We start from the raw sequence: 19,088 nt of genomic DNA, 5'->3' as shown, positions 1-19,088 counted from the left end.
TTGGGAGCACAAATATGGCTGTGTGTTCCCCCGCATACCGATTTTGATTTGTAAACTACAGACAAATTACAGATATTTGTTGGCTGTAGGTGGGCTGGCTAGTGTTTTGGGTCTGAGAGGGGGCACATTGTATCATTTTTAGCCCTGGCACCGCTTTTATTTATCCCTCAGTGCGATGCCAAAGGTGGCTGTTAGGAAATCCACTTGAAAAGTGCTCTGTGTATGTTGAAGGAAAGCTGCTCTCTGTCTCTCCTGTTATATAACATGAAGGGGGGAAGGTATACATAATATAGTGTGTGCTCCATCCTGTGTAATCCCAGTGTGTCCTGTAAGTGTGAAACCCTCTCCCTGCTACCCACTAGGTGATCTGCTCTCCTCCCATCCCTGGCTCTCTGGGTGATGTGTTTTTTAACCCCCCTCCCTTCCCCTGCAACTCTGAGTGACATGTTGTCCCCCTCCCCACTGCTCTGAGTGACATGTTGTCCCCCTCACCGCTGTTATGTGTGATCGATTGTCCCCCATTCAATTCCTTTAGTTGGCTCATCATTTACATCCAAGCTGAAATATACCCCTTGGTGGCTGTCTCTGAGTAACATCTTGTTCCCCGCTGCACTGTGTGATACATTGTCCCCCCCCCGCTGCACTGTGTGATCCATTGCCCTCCGTTGCTCTGTGTGATACATTGTCCCCCTCCCCCGCTGCACTGTGATCCATTGGCCCCCGTTGCTCTGTGATACATTGTCCTCCCCCCACTGCTCTGTGTGATCTATTGTCTGTCCGTCCCGCTGCTCTGTGTGATCTATTGTCCAACCCCCCACTGCTCTGTGTAATCTGTTGTCCGCCCCGCCCTCTGTGTGATCTGTTGTCTGACCCCCCGCTGCTCTTTATGATCCATTAGCCCCCCTTAGAATACTGTCAAGAGCACCCTGCCAGGATTGAACTGCCTAAAGGTAGTATACCCACACACATTGGGCACTGCTCCCTGCACCATGAACACTAGCATGGCAGCGATGCGCTGTCATTCATTAGCTGAGAGGAGCCGAAAAAGAGATAAACCTGACAGGCAGGGCAGTCAGATGGCAGTGTGGGGCGCCACAGCTACCTGCCATTTGGACTATGGTGCTGTGTATAATGTGTGTGAGTGGTAACTTTAGGCAGTTCGATCCTGGCAGGGTGCTCCTGGCAGTATGCTGGGGGGGTAGTGATCGTTGCCCCCTACCCCCCCAAATCCGTTCCTGAACCAGCCTCAGCACCCGCATGTGGTCCCACCCACAAGAGAATCACCTCCCTCCTGCTGCCTTGGTGTGCTGGAGAGAATAGGAGTGCTGGAGAGAATGGGTGTGCTGAAGAGTACGGCGTAAGCAAAGAGAATGGGGGTGCTGGAGAGAACATGGGAAGCAGAGAGAATAGGAGTGCTGGAGAGAAAGGGGAGCAGAGAGAACAGGGATGTGGAGAGAATGTGGGAAGCAGAGAGAAAGGTGGTGCTGGAGAGAACGTGGGAAGCAGAGAGAATGAGGGTGCTGGAGAGAACAGTTGGAGCAGAGAGAAAGGGGATGCTGGAGAGAACGGAGGTGCTGGATAGAACGTGGGAGGCAGAGAGAATGGGTGTGCTAGAGAGAACAGGTGGAGCAGAGAGAATGGGGGTGCTGGAAAGAATGTGGGAAGCAGAGAGAATGGGGGTGCTGGAGAGAACAGGTGGAGCAGAGAGAATGGGGGTGCTGGAGAGAACAGGTGGAGCAGAGAGAATGGAGGTGCTGGAGAGAACGTGGGAGGCAGAGAGAATGGGGGTGCTGGAGAGAATGTGGGAAGCAGAGAGAATGGGGTGCTAGAGAGAACAGTTGGAGCAGAGAGAATGGGGGTGCTGGAGAGAACAGGTGGAGCAGAGAGAATGGAGGTGCTGGAGAGAACGTGGAAGGCAGAGAGAATGGGGGTGCTGGAGAGAACAGGTGGAGCAGAGAGAATGGGGGTGCTGGAGAGAACGTGGGCAACAGAGAGAGTGGCGGTGCTGGAGAGAATGTGGGAAGCAGAGAGAATGGGGGTGCTAGAGAGAACAGTTGGAGCAGAGAGAATGGGGGTGCTGGAGAGAACAGGTGGAGCAGAGAAAATGGAGGTGCTGGAGAGAACGTGGGAGGCAGAGAGAATGGGGGTGCTGGAGAGAACAGGTGGAGCAGAGAGAATGGGGGTGCTGGAGAGAATGTGGGAAGCAGAGAGAATGGGGGTGCTGGAGAGAACAGGTGGAGCAGAGAGAATGTGGGTGCTGGAGAGAACATGGGAAACAGAGAGAGTGGCGGTGCTGGAGAGAACAGGTGGAGCAGAGAGAATGGAGGTGCTGGAGAGAATGTGGGAAGCAGAGAGAATGGGGGTGCTGGAGAGAACAGGTGGAGCAGAGAGAATGGGGGTGCTGGAGAGAACATGGGCAACAGAGAGAGTGGCGGTGCTGGAGAGAATGTGGGAAGCAGAGAGAATGGGGGTGCTGGAGAGAACATGGGAAACAGAGAGAGTGACGGTGCTGGAGAGAACAGGTGGAGCAGAGAGAATGGGGGTGCTGAAGAGAATGTGGGAAGCAGAGAGAATGGGGATGCTGGAGAGAACAGGTGGAGCAGAGAGAATGGGGGTGCTGGAGAGAACGTGGGAAGCAGAGAGAATGGGGGTGCTGGAGAGAACAGGTGGAGCAGAGAGAATGGGGTTGCTGGAGAGAACAGGGGAAGTAGTGAGAATTGGGGTGCTGGATAGTTCTGGGAGGGTGTGTAGAAACAGCTCTGCTGGAGAGAATGCAATGGTGCGGTAATTTTGTTCCCCTCTCCTCTCCTGCCATGAAGAACGTGCAGACTTTGTCCCTCATCGTCTGCACATTCACCTATCTGCTGGTCGGGATCACTGTCTTTGATGACCTGGAGTTGGACTACGAGATGAGACAGGAAGGGAAGCTTAAAGCAGAGAAGATCTGTCTCAAAGCGAAGTATATCATTACCAATGAGGTCTACAGGCAGATGGAGCTTGTCATCATACAGTCTGAGCCTCATCAGTCCAAGGTCCAGTGGAAATTTTCCGGGTCGTTACTTTGCCATCACTATCATTATCACTATAGGTAAGTGCCTCTTTGGGGTGGTATATACATACTGCACCCCACCACTGCCTGTCAGAGCATATATACATAAATGCTGCACCCAACCACTTCATGCCAGAACATACATCCATACATGCTGCATCCCACCATTGCCTGCCAGACCATACATACATGCTGCACCCCACTACTGCCTTACAGACCATACATTCATAGATACATGATGCACCCCACCATTGCCTGCCAGACCATACATACATACATGCTGCTCCCCACCACTCCCTGCCAGACCATACATACATGCTGCACTCCGCCACTGCCTTCCAGAACATATATACATACTGCACCCCACCACTGCCTGCCAGAGCATAAATACATACATGCTGCACCCCACCACTGCCAGAACATACATACATGCTGCACCCAACCACTGCCTGCCAGAACATACATCCATACATGCTGCACCCCACCATTGCCTGCCAGACCATACATACATGCTGCACCCCACTACTGCCTGCCGGACCATACATTCATACATACATGCTGCACCCCACCATTGCCTGCCAGACCATACATACATGCTGCACTCGGCCACTGCCTTCCAGAACATATATACATACTGCACCCCATCACTGCCTGCCAGAACATAAATACATACATGCTGCACCCACCACTGCCTTCCAGAACATACATCTATCATACATGCCAACTTTTAAGATTTCTCCCCCAGGAGATCCGGGGGAGAACTCATATGACATGGGGTAGGAGGTGACATTGTCACGTCACCATAGTCCCGCCCCCACTATACAATGCCAAAATTCACGGCATTGAATTGAGGGGGTGGAGCTTAATTGTGCCATTATGCCTCATCCCCTCCATTCGATGCCGTGAATTTCGGTAAATGCGGGAGCCTTGCCTACTCTTCTGGGAGTCCAGGAGGACTCCCTGAAATTTGGGAGCCTCCCGGGAATTCCGGAAGAGTAGACAAGTATAACATACATGCTGCATCCCACCACTGCCTGTCAGAACATACATACATGCTGCCCCCCACCACTGCATACCAAAACATACATACATGCTGCACCACTCATTGTAGCACAGATCTGGCCAACCCAAGTCCTGTGAAACTGCAGGCTCCAGTATGCTTTGTCAGTAGATATCCAGCCGATACGTGCATGGCAGCCTGGGTCTTGAAGTTTCACAACACCTGGAGGGACACGGGTTAGCCTGGTGTAGCACATAAGATATGGTTGTGGGCATACAGGCTAGAATGTGAGAGAAAAACTTGTGAGCATATGGGATGGCATTAGGGATGTGCACCGGCCACTTTTGGTGTCTCGTGTTTTGTGTTTTGGGTTTGGATTTGTTTGATGTTTTGGGTTCGGATTTGTTTCGCAAAACACCTGTTGAAAGGTTTTGGTTCGGATTTAAGGTTTTGGATTCGGATTTATTTTGAAAAAAAGCATAAAAAGTTCCAAAATCAAGTTTTTGGGCTTATTTTCACTCCTACGCTATTATTAACCTCAATAACATTCAATAACAATCATTTCCACTAATTTCCAGTCTATTCTGAACACCCTCACACCTCACAATATTGTTTTTTGTCCAAAACGTTTCACCGAGGTAGCTTTCTGGACTGCATAGTGGAGTGGTCCCGGTACCCAATTTGGTACCAGGGCCATAATATATCACCCTCAACTGGTCTCAATTCCACCAAAAAAGTATCTGGACTGCATAGTGGAATGGTCCCCACAATATAAAAAAACACTCAACTGGTCTGAATTCCACCAAAAAAGTATTTGGACTGCGTAGTGGAGTGGTCCCCACAATATAATAAAAAATCCCTCAACTGGTTTGAATTCCACCAAAAAACAAAAAAGTATCTGGACTGTGTAGTGGAGTGGTCCCCACAATATAATAAAACAAAAAAACAATTGTTCTGAATTCCACCAAACAAGTATATGGACTGCGTAGTGGAGTGGCCCCAGTACCCAATTTGATAGCGGGGCCACAATATAATAAAAAAATCCTCAATTGTTCTGAATTCCACCAAACAAGTATCTGGACTGCGTAGTGGAGTAGCCCCGGTACCCAATTTGGTACCGGGGCCACAATATAATAATAAAACCCTCAACTGGTCTGAATTCCAGTGCACAGATGGCGGACACCGGATGGACGTCTAAAACCAACATAGCAGTTAAGGGCGCAGTTCCTCTTTTTTGTGACTGCACAAACAATAAACGGAGTAATAGAAATGACAGTTTTTGGGTTTTTTTAAATATAGAAAGAAAGAAGGTAGTACTAGAAATGGCAGTTATTTATTTTTTTTTAAAATAGAGAAAGAAAGAAGGTAGTAATAGAAATGGCAATTATTCGAATCCCCAGGAGAGTCTAAGTGGGGTGAGCCACAGAGAGATTATTTCCCTCAGTTTTTCTAACAGGTTGTCAGTGTTGTGCCTCTTCTTAAAACCTGTGATACATAACTACACACACTCGACAAAGCTTTTACAAATTATCTGCGGCACAGGAGAAGTACCACTGGACTGTACTTTAATAGCAGTACCTATTATTTTTGGGTACAGCAACAGTGAATGATCGTAGTTAGACTTTTAAATAGCAGTACAAGCTAGATTTTTTAAAATTTTGTAATATTTTTTTCCAATTATTTTTGGAAAATTTTTTATTATTTTTTTTTTTTTTTTTTAAATTAATTTTTTATATTTTTTTTATAAATTTAAATTTGTTTTTTTTAGAACTTTTGGATTACTTGGAAATAACAATGCCCTTAGCAGAACAGACCACAGGACACAGGAAATACAGAAAGAAAGATGGTAGCAATCAAAATGGCAGTTCCTCTTTTTTGGAACTGCACAAACAGTGATGAAAATGAAGGTGGAGCTGGTGGCATGTCACGGTCCTCTTCAGAGGACAATCTCCTGACCAGCAGGTCTTTGCACCGCTGTAGACTTGTGTCCGCCGGAAACAGAGACACAACATACGCTTTAAACCGAGGATCGAGAACGGTGGCCAGAATGTATTCCTCTGACTATAAAAGACTGACCACCCTCGGATCCTGGCAAAGCGTACAAAGGGCTTCATCCACAAGAGCTACATGCTTGGTGGAATCGCAATGGTGTACCAGCTCCTCCCTCACTTTCTCCAGCTGCTTCTGCAAAAGCCTGATCAGGGGAATCACCTGACTCAAGCTGGCAGTGTCGGAAATGACTTCTCGTGTGGCAAGTTCAAATGGCTGCAGAACCTTGCACAACATGGAAATCATTCTCCAGTGCGCTTGACTCAGGCGCATCCCCACTCCTTTTCCTATGTCGTAGGTGGCTGTGTAGGCTTGAATGGCCTTTTGATGCTCCTCCATCCTCTGCAGCATATAGAGGGTGGAGTTCTAGCACGTCACTACCTCTTGTTAATTTAGATTGCAAGGCTTGTAAATACTTTGAAGATAAAAAAAAGCAGGCTGCACAGACTGTGGAGCTAGAAAGTGAAATTAAATGGACCACGTTACTTTGGTGGCTATCTATGCCACCCCCCCCCCCCCTACACTTGTAGTTGAATATAAAAAAGCAGCCTGCATAGACTGTAGAACTAGAAATTCAAATATACAAAGAAATTGACAAAGGCAGTTTGGTATCTGTCTGCATCAGATCCCCTCTCCACTAGGAGTAAAATAGAAAACTATTCAGCCGTTATATAATCTAGAATATAAATAGAAATTGAGAAAGGCAATTTGGTATCTGTCTGCATCATAATCATCAACATCCTCCTCAGCGCCAGCTACATCAATATCCTCCTCCCGGTGTACAACATTCACACCTTCATTAGCCAAATCTGTAACTGGACTGTGGGTGATCCTTCCAGCATATGCAGAGGGCGTGCTGCAAATGGTGGAAGGAGCCACCTCTTCCCGTACAGTGATGGGAAGGTCAGGCTTCGCAACCACCAACACCCTTGGACTCGCCTTGGGGATTTGTGATAATTTCTATTTAGAAGGCAGAGTTGTTTGCTGTGTTGTTGCTGACAGCATAACTCTCTTCAATTTTTTGTAGGGGGGGGGGGAGGGCTTAGTTCCTTGGGTGAAGCTGAACCACTAGTCATGAACACGGGCCAGGGCCTAATCTGTTCCTTGCCACTGTGTGTCGTAAATGGCATATTGGCAACTTTACGTTTCTCCTCAGATGATTTTAAGTTTCTCTTTTTGCTACTTTTACTGAACTTGGGCTTTTTGGATTTTACATGCCCTGTACTAGGAGATTGGGCATCGGGCTTGCCAGACGACGTTGATGGCATTTCATCGTCTATGTCATGACTAGTGGCAGCAGCTTCAGCATTAGTAGGAAGTGGGTCTTGATCTTTCCCTACTTTATCCTCCAAATTTTTGTTCTGCTTTATATGTAGCACAAGAGAGTGTACCCCGAAGCCACACACACTCGGCAAAGCCTTTAAAAATTATATGCGGCACAGGAGAGTACCACTGGACTCAGGGCCTGATCAACCACTAGGCTGACCAGGCTGCAGCCTGGGGCGCTGGGTCCCGGGGGGCGCTGCACTGTGGGAGGGGGGGGGAACTGCCCTGCATATCTATAGGGAGGGGGGGGCTGCCCTGCATATCTATAGGGAGGGGGGGGGACTGCCCTGCATATCTATAGGGAGGGGGGGACTGCCCCGCATATCTATAGGGGGGGGGAACTGCCCTGCATATCTATAGGGAGGGGGGGGGAACTGCCCTGCATATCTATAGGGAGGGGGAACTGCCCTGCATATCTATAGGGAGGGGGGGACTGCCCTGCATATCTATAGGGAGGGGGGGGACTGCCCTGCATATCTATAGGGAGGGGGGGAACTGCCCTGCATATCTATAGGGAGGGGGGGGAACTGCCCTGCATATCTATAGGGAGGGGGGGGACTGCCCTGCATATCTATAGGGAGGGGGGGAACTGCCCTGCATATCTATAGGGAGGGGGGGGGGAACTGCCCTGCATATCTATAGGGAGGGGGGGAACTGCCCTGCATATCTATAAGGAGGGGGGGAACTGCCCTGCATATCTATAGGGGGGGGGAACTGCCCTGCATATCTATAGGGAGGGGGGGGAACTGCCCTGCATATCTATAAGGAGGGGGGGAACTGCCCTGCATATCTATAGGGAGGGGGGGGGGGGAATTGCCCTGCATATCTATAGGGAGGGGGGGGGAACTGCCCTGCATATCTATAGGGAGGGGGAACTGCCCTGCATATCTATAGGGAGGGGGGGGGAACTGCCCTGCATATCTATAGGGAGGGGGGGGAACTGCCCTGCATATCTATAGGGAGGGGGGGAACTGCCCTGCATATCTATAAGGAGGGGGGGAACCGCCCTGCATATCTATAGGGAGGGGGGGGGAACTGCCCTGCATATCTATAGGGAGGGGGAACTGCCCTGCATATCTATAGGGAGGGGGGGGAAACTGCCCTGCATATCTATAGGGAGGGAGGGAACTGCCCTGCATATCTATAGGGAGGGGGGGGGAACTGCCCTGCATATCTATAGGGAGGGGGGGGGGAACTGCCCTGCATATCTATAGGGAGGGGGGGAACTGCCTAGCATATCTATAGGGAGGGGGGGACTGCCCTGCATATCTATAGGGAGGGGGGGAAACTGCCCTGCATATCTATAAGGAGGGGGGGAACTGCCCTGCATATCTATAAGGAGGGGGGGAACTGCCCTGCATATCTATAGGGAGGGGGAACTGCCCTGCATATCTATAGGAACGGGAAGAACTACCCTGCATATCTATAGGGAGGGGGGGAACTACCTTGCATATCTATAGGGAGGGGGGGTGACTACCCTGCATATCTATAGGGAGGGAGAGGGGGGACTGTCATGCATATGTATAGGGAGGGAGAGGGGGACTGTCATACAAATCTATAGGGTGGGAGGGGGGGGCTGCCATGAAAATCTATAGGGAGGTAGAGAGGTTGATATGTATGAAGGAGGGCAGAGGAGGGGGCTGATATATGTGACTGGGGGAGTTTTGATGTGACGGGGGGGGATAGCTAGCTAGCAGAGTGGAGGTAAGGAAAATAGCTGCAAGGGGGATGGATGCAGGGTGGGAGGTAAAGAAAATGGCTGCAGCAGGGGTTAAGGAAAATGGCTGTGCGGGGGGGGGGGTTGTGGTTAAGGAAAATGGCTGCAGGGGCTATTTAAAAACTAGAGCAGCTTTGGGGGGCAGAATCTCATGATTGTGTGGTGGTCACATGGGTGGTCTCAGCAATCACTAGAATACTAAATATTAGTGAGATGGGGCTGGTAGAGGTTTGTATTTGATTGACAACAAATATTCAGATATTGCTTATATATGCCTGTCCAATGGGGTACTTTTAGCTGGCCATAATGGAGTGTTTTGTTTTAACTAAAGGGCCTAATCATTCAGGGTTTGCATTATAATACATTTTTGCATTTTCAAAAAAAGGACGCCAACTTTCCAGAAGCCAGCGAGAGGATAACAAAGTTGCAAGAGAGAAGAGCAAGGACAGGTAAGAGACAATGGCACAATCTGTCTAAATTTGAATGCTGGAGAATACACCTGAACATTCATATTCAGGAGTGTTCCTATACACCTATATATTCGGAGGAGGGGGGGGGGGGGGGGCGCTGCGGCCGTATTAGCCTAGGGCGGCCAAAACCCTTAATCAGGCCCTGACTGGACTGGAGTTATACAGCAGTACCACTGGACTTATACTGCAGAATGAGTGAACTTTGTAATATTGCAGTACCACTGGACTTATACTGCAGAATCAGTGAAATTTGTAATATAGCAGTACCAATGGACTTATACTGCAAAATCAGTGAACTTTGCAATATAGCAGTACCACTAGACTTATACTGCTGAATCAGTGAACTTTGTAATATAGCAGTACCAATGGACTTATACTGCAGAATTGTTTTGGGATATTTTTTTTTATTTTTTTTTATAATTACCTTTTTTGTAATTTTTTTTATAACTTTTTTTTAAATTTTTTATAATTTGGGAATAATGGGGAAATAACAATGCCCTTAGAAGGACAGAGCACAGGACACAGCACCACTGGACTGAACAGGACACAGCACAGGACCCAGCAGCACCACTGAACTCAGAAGGACAGAGCACAGGACACAGCACCACTGGACTGAACAGGACCCAGCACAGGACCCAGCAGCACCACTGAACTCAGAAGGACAGAGCACAGGACACAGCACCACTGGACTGAACAGGACACAGCACAGGACCCAGCAGCACCACTGAACTCAGAAGGACAGAGCACAGGACACAGCACCACTGGACTGAGCAGAACACAGAGCACAGCACAGCACAGCACAGAACTGAACAGCACGAGATATAGCAGGACAGAGGACCACCTAACACACCCTCCCTCTACCCTGATCAATGCCCGAGTGAAGATGGCGACGACTAGCGGGGAATTTATAGGATCCGAGTATCGCAAGATCCTACAGCGGGATTATGACTCGGAGCCTCGGTTTCAGTTTTGCAATTGGCGGGAATACCCGGATCTGTCTCGGATCCGCAACGTTCGGGTGGGCTCGGATTTCAGAAATCCGAGTGCCCTCATCTCTAGATGGCATATGACAGAAAATCAGTTGGGCATATTTGGTGACATGTAAAGAAAAGCTGGTAAGAATGGGGTGCCATGTGAGAGAGACTGGTACATAGCAGGTGACGTGAGAAAAAAAGCGGGTGCAGTTGGCGGTGGCGTGTGTGCATGTGATCACAAAGCTGGTGGGTAGTGGGGAATGTGGTAGAGAAAGACATGCACTGGAAATGGAGGGTGCTAGGTTTAGATGGAATCAGAGGAAAAATTACTTTACCAAAACAGTAGTGGATAGGTGGTATAGGCAACAGAGGTGGTAGCACGGTGGCTTAGTGGTTTGCACCTCTGTCTCACAGCACTGGGGTCATGAGTTTGATTCCCATGGCCATATCTGTGTGGAGTTTGTACGTTCTTCCCATATTTGCATGGAGTTCCTCCGGGTGCTCCGGTTTCCTCCCACACTCTAAAAACATACTGATAGGTTAATTGGCTGCTATTAAAAATTGCCCTTAGTCTCTCTCGGTCTGTGTGTGTGTATGTTAGGGGATTTAGATTGTAAGCTCCAATGGGGCAGGGACTGATGTAAATAAGTTCTCTGTACAGTGCTGCGGAATTAGTGGCGCTATATAACTAAATAGATGATGATGATGATGATGGTAGAGATTAGTATAATAGAGTAATTAAAACAAACACTCTTGATTATTAGGGATTAAAAATATAATGGAAACCAGATGGGCAAGTGTGGTTCTTATCTGCCATGAAATTCTAGGTTTCTAGTTTTTAAATGAGAAATATATTCACTTTACAAAAAGCTATGAAATTGCATAGTGTATGTATATATATATATATATATATATATATACATATATGTATATATATATATACACACACATGTATATATATATATATATATATATATATACAAACATATATATACATATATATATATATACACACATATATATATGTATATGTATACATGCATATATGTATACACATATATATATATACACTATATATACATACACTATATATACATATACTATATATATATATATACATACTATATATACACATATATATATATATATATATATATATATATTTTATTATTATTATCATTTATTTGTTGGGCGCCACAAGGTATCCGCAGCGCCGCACACAGTACTAACAGTAGACTATACAGGGTGAAACCATACAGAACAATGAACAAAAAGTACCAATACTCCAGAAACTCCGGCCAGTCATATGCAGTAAAGACGGAGCGGAAGAACAGGTATGGAGACAGGAGGGGAGGGGGCCCTGCTCATACGAGCTTACATCCTAAGGGAGGGTAAACAGACCAGGCACAAGAGGAGCCAGTTGAGGCAAGAGGAGAGAAGGGAGGACGAGCTAAAGGGAGGAGATGGGGGTTAAGTAGATGGTTGGTAGGCTTTGAGGAAGAGGTGAGTTTTGAGTGCACGTTTGAAGGAGCACAGAGTAGGAGAGAGACGGATGGAACGAGGGAGGTCGTTCCAGAGAAGGGGAGCTGCACGGGAAAAGTCTTGGATTCTGGAGTGGGAAGAGGTGATAAGAGTGGAGGAGAGGCGGCGGTCATTGGCCGAGCGCAGGGAGCGGGCAGGAGTGTGAATGGAGAGGAGTTTAGAGATATAAGGGGCAGTAGAGTTGGAGACAGCCTTGTAAGTGGTGGTGAGGAGTTTGAAAAGAATTCTGTAGGGGAAGGGGAGCCAGTGTAAGGCAAGGCAGAGAGGGGAGGCAGAGGAGGAGCGGCGTGAGAGGAAGATGAGTCTTGCGGCCGCAGTGAGTATAGAGCGGAGGGGGGAGAGACGGGAGTGGGGGAAGCCAGTGAGGAGGAGGTTACAATAATCGAGGCGGGAGATGATGAGTGCATGGATGATAGTTTTGGCGGCATCCTGAGAGAGAAAAGGACGGATGCGGGCGATGTTGTGTAGTTGGAAGCGACAGGCTTGGGCAAGGGAATGAATGTGGGGGGCAAAAGAGAGAGAGGAGTCGAGGGCGACACCCAGGCAGCGAAGTTGGGTGACAGAGGAGATGGTGGTGTTATTGACGACAATAGAGAGGTCATGGTGGGATGGGAGTCTGGCCGGAGGAAAGACAATGAGTTCAGTTTTAGAGATATTGATTTTGAGAAAGCTCTCGGACATCCAGGAGGAGATGGCGGAGAGGCAGTCGGATATATATGCAGATACGTTTACATGTGGTAAATGCAAAAGATAGAACAAGTAGCATTAGCAAAAGTGCTAGCAGAACACAAAAACACAGTGTGTATGATAACACTAGAAACTACGGTTTCTAGCTTCATACCCATTTATATCAATTATACACACGTTAAAAACACATGTAATACACAATCAAAAACGTTAGCCCTAGCATGTTCACATACTTTATATTTCATGGAGTTTTAAAATAACTGTTTTCAATGTTGTATTTATTTCCATTTTAAAATATACAAATTTCAATATGCCCATTTTTTATTAAGCACCCTTTTAGAATGTGAGTTTTGGCACTTTGTTCTAAACTTACGTCATTTAGAATCAGTCTCCTAGAAGATTTACAATCAGTGTCATACAACTCACAGTCACTGCAATAGTGGATGAAGAATCAGTTCACATAAGATATTTAGAATAGGTTTTATAGGTTTGTTCTCAGTTTCATTATTTTAAAATCACTCTCAAAGACATGGCTTCATAAACGTACAGCTTACTGATAATACGAGTCAATAAAACAATACTAGTTTTAGACATCTATCTGCAATTTAATTTCAGTAACCAAGACACAGCTAAGAAGAAGATATACCATTCCTTACCAGGACTACAGCAGAGAACCAATGATTAGCAATCCAGTTTCCCATTTTGCTCTCTTGCTTTTCTTTCTTCTTATCCTTAAATTCTCCTTTTATTTGTTTTCTTCTAGGTGCATGGAATACCAAGTACTACTTTATGTGTGTCATACCGATTCTTTATACAGCATGCTGTGTGCATTAGTCACTCCTCTACTTTGGCAGGTGAATTCCCAGTATTAATATATAAGGAAATGCTCAGATTTTAAAGTGCTTTTTGTTCTTCCTAGACTATTGCAACAAGGTGATGTTTTAAATGGCTAGCCCTTCCCTAGTTTCACAATTAGAAAACTGGTTTAGTGCACCTGCGTAATGGTTTAAATCAACATGTAGAAAAAGTCAAATTCTAATTTTTTTCACAATGGTCCTTGCATGAAACAGGACAAAAAAGGTTTGTCTGAAATCTGTGATCGTTAAATCAATATTATAAATACTAATTCTTATCAAGGATACATATGTAAAGCAAAGATAGTGTAAGGAAAAAGGTGGTGAACCTAGGGTTAATTTTATATTGATATACTATGTTATGTTGAACAACATTATGATATATGTGTGAACTGTGTAAACAAGCTTTTCTGTGTTAACAGTAAAACACTTTGGGGGGTATTCAAATGTTAGCGTTAACGGGAAAAATGAGCGCTCAAAAAATATTACCGTTTATACGGTAATATTGCGCGAGAAAAGCGTTAATACGGTAGTTTACTAGCGGAATTTCAGGGAGCTGAAATTGAGCGAGTAATTACCGTATTAACGCTAAGATTTTTTGAGCGCTCGTTTTTCCCCGTTAACGCTAACAATTGAATACCCCCCTTTGATTTAAATACATACATATGTTGTGAGTATTGGTTATTTATAACAAATATATACTGTGAAGTACTGCTGAGATACAGTGGTTATTGGATAAATAAGCTTGTGTTATTTAGTGTGGTCAAAAGACTGAATAAGGCAACATTGTGTAAGGAAAAGTGCATAAAAGTGTGAGTTTTATAACAAGTGTATCTGAGAACAGAATAAGAGGATAGCGTGCACATGTGAGGCGCTACCACAGGTCCTTTTACATCCACCTAGGGACAAATGAACTGGCTAATGCTGAAGTCATAGCCATAAAAGATGAATTTAGAAAGTTAGGGACTGCTTGAAAACAGGTGGTTGCACTGTAACTTTTTCAGCAGTATTGCCAGTGCATAGACGTGAACACAGAACTCATTGCATTAGACCAGTGGTTCCCAAACTTTCTCAGCTCGAGGCACCCATAGGGTCACCATAATTTTTCCAAGGCACCCCTAAGCAAAAATAATTACCGGGTAGTCCCGTTTTTTAAGTAGTTGGGTCAAAATGACGTAAGATGTATTTAGAGCCCTTCACCATAACATTGTGCCCCTTTATCATATCACTCTGTGCCCCCTCTACGCCATCTCACACCCTGTGTCCCCCTCTTCGCCATCTCACACCCTGTGTCCCCCTCTTCGCCATCTCACACCCTGTGTCCCCCTTTTCGCCATCTCACACTCTGTGTCCCTCTTCATCAGCTCACACTCTGACCCCCCTTCAGCATCTCTCTCTGTCCCCCTCCTTCAGCATCTCTCTCTGTCCCCCTCCTTCAGCATCTCTCTCTGCCCTCCTCCTTCAGTGTCTCTCTCTGCCCTCCTCCTTCAGTGTCTCTCTGTCCCTCTCCTTCAGTGTCTCTCTCTGCCCTCCTCCTTTAGTGTCTCTCTGTCCCCCTCCTTCAGCGTGTCTCTCTGCCCCCCTCCTTCAGCGTTTCTCTCTGCCCCCTCCTTCAGCGTGTCTCTCTGCCCCCCTCCTTCAGCGTGTCTCTCTGCCCCCCTCCTTCAGAGTGTCTCTCTGCCCCCCTCCTTCAGCCTGTCGCTCTATGCCCCCTTCAGCCTGTTGCTCTGTGCCCCCTTCAGCCTGTCGCTCTGTGCCCCTTCAGCCTCTCTGTGTGTCCCCCTTCAGCGTCTCTCTGTCCCCTTCAGCCTCTCTGTGTCCCCCTTCAGCATCTCTCTGTCCCCTTCAGCCTCTCTGTGTCCCCTTTCAGTGTCTCTCTGTCCCCTTCAGCCTCTCTGTGTCTCCCTTCAGTGTCTCTCTGTCTCCTTCAGCCTCTCTGTGTCCCCCTTCAGCCTCTCTGGGTCTCCCTTCAGTGTCTCTCTGTCCCCTTCAGCCTCTCTGTGTCCCCCTTCAGCGTCTCTCTCTGTCCCCCTTCAGCCTCTCTGTCTCCCTTCAGTGTCTCTCTGTCCCATTCAGCCTCTCTGTGTCCCCCTTCAGCCTCTCTCTGTGTCCCCCTTCAGCCTCTCTCTGTGTCCCCCTTCAGTGTCTCTCTGTGTCCCCTTCAGTGTCTCTCAGTGCCCCCCTTCACTTCCGTTACTTACCTTCTTCCCTGACATCTTCTCTGCTCTTCTTCGCTCCTCACTGAGGCTGCCGACATGATGACGTCACGCCCGGCAGTCAGTGAGGAGGATCCGGCGCTGGATGATGGGTAATTTTTTTTTTAGGCGATAGCGGCACCCCTGTGACAGTTTGGGAACCGCCGCATTAGACACTTCAATGTATGGCTAAAGAAGAGGTGTTATGAGGAGAGGCTTGGATTAATAGACCACAGTCATGCCATCTGGCAAAATAGGGGACTATACAAAAGGGATGGCCTGCACCCATCTTCAAGGGGAACCAGAATACTAAGTGAGCAGTTTGGAAGCTTCATCAGGAACTATTTAAACTAGCAGAGATGGCAGTGAACTAAACAGGAATAAAACAATCTGCTTCCCCAACCAAGAGGTATCGTTTATGCAGGCTAATAGTACAGGTAACATATCTACAGCAACAGAAGTCAATGCAGATCAAAACAAAATGAACATAGAGAGAGAGATAAACATAGAAGACAGGAACAGAACATGCACAACCAAAACTCTTAGAGCTATGTGTGCTAATGCTAGAAGCTTAGGAAATAAAATTCCAGAACGAATTGCTTTAATGACAATGGATGATCTGGATACTGTGGCTATTACGGAGTCACGGTGCAATGAAAATCATGACTGGGACATAGCTATACCGGGATATACTTAATTTAGGAAGTACAGAGTGGGAAAAATCGGAGGAGTAGCAATGTATGTGGAAAAAAGCATAAATACTACTTTAATACAAAGTATTGAAGAAAAAACTGAGGCCCTTTGGGTGACCATAGAAACGGGGGATAAGGCTGTTCTTCGTAATGGGGTGATCTATAGACCACCCCGTCAGGAAGAGGAACTGGACAGGAACTTATTGCAGGGCATCAATAAAATGGCATTGAAAGGGGAGGTAATAATCATGGGAGACTTTAATCTACCTGATGTGAACTGGGAGGAGTCTTCTGCAAGTTCCACTAGAAGTAGGGACATTCTGAATTCCTTGCAGGAATCAAATTGTGAGGAAGCCCACTTGCAAAGACGCAATATTAGACTTAATTCTTACAAATGGTGACAGAAAATCTGATGTAAATGTGGGTGAGAATCTAGGATCCAGTGATCATCAAGCAGTATGGTTTAGTATAAAACCAGAGACCGACTCATACCACACAAAAAACAAAGGTGTTAGATTTTAGGAAAGCTGACTTTGTAGAGATGGGAAAATGTGTAAGAGACTCTTTGGCGGGTTGGGTACGTATTGTTAAGGGTGACAAAAAAATCCGAATGGGACAAAAACAACTAGAAAATAAAAAGACTTACCTGAAAACCAAAGGTTCACATCTCCGATCGAGCAAAAAAGCGTGTCGTCTTTGGCAGAGTGGAAAAACTTGAAAGGAGTGCAGGAGAGATGGGGAAAATGTATTAAAAATTGCAATACTTAAAGCAAAAGACCTTTGTATCAAAAGTAGTAGCAAGTATTGTGAAAGAAAAAAAAGATGGCCTTCAGGAAATATAAGCAGACTTAGAATAATGAAGACAAAGAGTTGTATCTTGCTAGACAGAAGGAGGCTAAGAAGGTAAACAGATGTGCAAAGGCAAAATTTGAAGAGAAAATGGCCCAGTCAGTAGGTAAAGGGGGCAAAACTTTTTTTTAGGTATATAAGTGAAAGGAGAAAAACAAAAGGAAGAATAATAAGACTAAAGACAGAGAGTGAGGATCTTGTTGAGGGAGACATGGTAATTGCAGATCATCTTAATAATCATTTTTGCTCAGTGTTCACTAAAGAGCGGGGAAGGGGCCACAGTTAATTTGCAAGTATACTCATAAAAATGAGCTAGATACAAGTACTTTTACAGAGGAAAAAGTCCAAACAGAGCTCTCAAAACTGAAAGTGGATAATTCAATGGGGCCAGATGGGATACATCCATACTAAAAGAGCTTCAGGGGGTGCTGGTAACACCATTAACAGAATTATTAAATCAGTCACTAGCTACAGGAGTAATTCCAGAGGACTGGAAAAATGCAAATGTAGTCCCACTGCACAAAAGTGGAAGTAAGGAAGATTCAAGCAACAATTGACCAATGAGCCTTACATCAGAAGTAAGGAAATTGATGGAAACACTCTTAAAAGAAAGTTTGTAGAATATCTCAAATCCAGTAACTTACAAGATCCCAAAACAGCATGGATTTACTGGGGGGAGATCAAGTCAAACAAATCTTATTGCCTTTTTTGACTGGGTGACTGAAGTAATAGATCAAGGAGGGGCCATAGATTTAGATTATCTAGATTTTAGAAAGGCTGTTGACACCGTCCCACATAGCAGACTGTTAAATAAACTTGAAAGCTTGGGATTGGATTCTAAGTTGGTTGAATGGATAACATCTTGGTTGCAGGATAGAAATCAGAGAGTAATAGTAAATGGAGTGCATTCACAGGAGGGAAAGGTTACCAGTCGAGTACCCCAAGGATCTGTACTTGGGACAGTACTTTTTAATATCTTTATTGGAGACATTGCAAATGGTATTCAAGGGAATGTATGCCTTTTTGAAGATGACACAAACATATGCAACAGGGTAGACACACCTGGATGGGTAAAACAAATGATTGATGATCTAGGTAGACTAGAGGAATGGTTAAGAGAGTGGCAACTACAGTTTAATGCCAAAAAAATTTAAATCATGCACTTGGGTCTCAAAAATCCAAAGGCTAAATATAGTATAAATGGCATAATAATGGAAACTACTGAAGGCAGGTAAGCAATGTAACAATGCAATGAGGAAGGCAAGTCAGATGATTGGTTGCACAGGGAAAGGAATCAGTAGGCGAAAGTAAGAAGTAATAATGCCACTGTATAGGTCATTGGTACGGCCTCATCTAGAATACTGTGTACAATTCTGGAGGACATATCTCCAGAAGGATATCAATACATTAGAGACTGCAGAAAGAAGGGCAACAAAAATGGTACATGGCCTACAGCACAAAACTTACCCGGAAAGACTCAAAGATCTTAATATGTATAGTTTGGAGCAGAGAAGGGAAATTGGGGATATTATAGAAAATTTTCAAATATATCAAGGGTTTGAACAAGGTGCAGGAGGGAAACATTCTTCAAAGGAAGAGAAGTACTAGAACACGAGGACATGCACTGAAACTGGAGGGAAGTAGTTTCAGAGGAAGTTTGAGGAAATACAAAAGTGGAAGCTGC

General features: G+C 45.8%; 2 protein-coding genes across 3 annotated transcripts in view; both read right to left on the bottom strand.

Annotated features, from left to right (window-relative positions):
* Positions 1 to 19,088, bottom strand: part of LOC142100820 (adenosine deaminase domain-containing protein 2-like) — a 1,209,653-nt gene that overhangs the window by 644,428 nt on the left and 546,137 nt on the right. The gene's annotated exons all lie outside the window — the stretch shown is intronic.
* NOX1 (NADPH oxidase 1) overlaps positions 1 to 19,088 on the bottom strand; it is a 130,302-nt gene that overhangs the window by 66,588 nt on the left and 44,626 nt on the right. The window contains exon 1 of one of the 2 annotated variants that reach the window (XM_075184637.1): positions 13,471 to 13,695. The exons of the other annotated variant lie outside the window; for it this stretch is intronic. Coding sequence (XP_075040738.1) covers positions 13,471 to 13,515 — 45 coding nt within the window. The 5' untranslated portion in view covers positions 13,516 to 13,695. Of the gene's footprint in view, positions 1 to 13,470; positions 13,696 to 19,088 lie in introns of those variants that run through there. 2 annotated transcript variants of the gene reach the window in all.

The sequence above is a fragment of the Mixophyes fleayi genome, chromosome 9 (genome assembly GCF_038048845.1).
Source record: "Mixophyes fleayi isolate aMixFle1 chromosome 9, aMixFle1.hap1, whole genome shotgun sequence".
In the NCBI taxonomy this organism is placed as follows: Eukaryota; Metazoa; Chordata; class Amphibia; order Anura; family Limnodynastidae; genus Mixophyes; species Mixophyes fleayi.
Note: the sequence above shows the minus strand (reverse complement) of the source record. Positions and strands in the feature narration are given on the sequence as shown.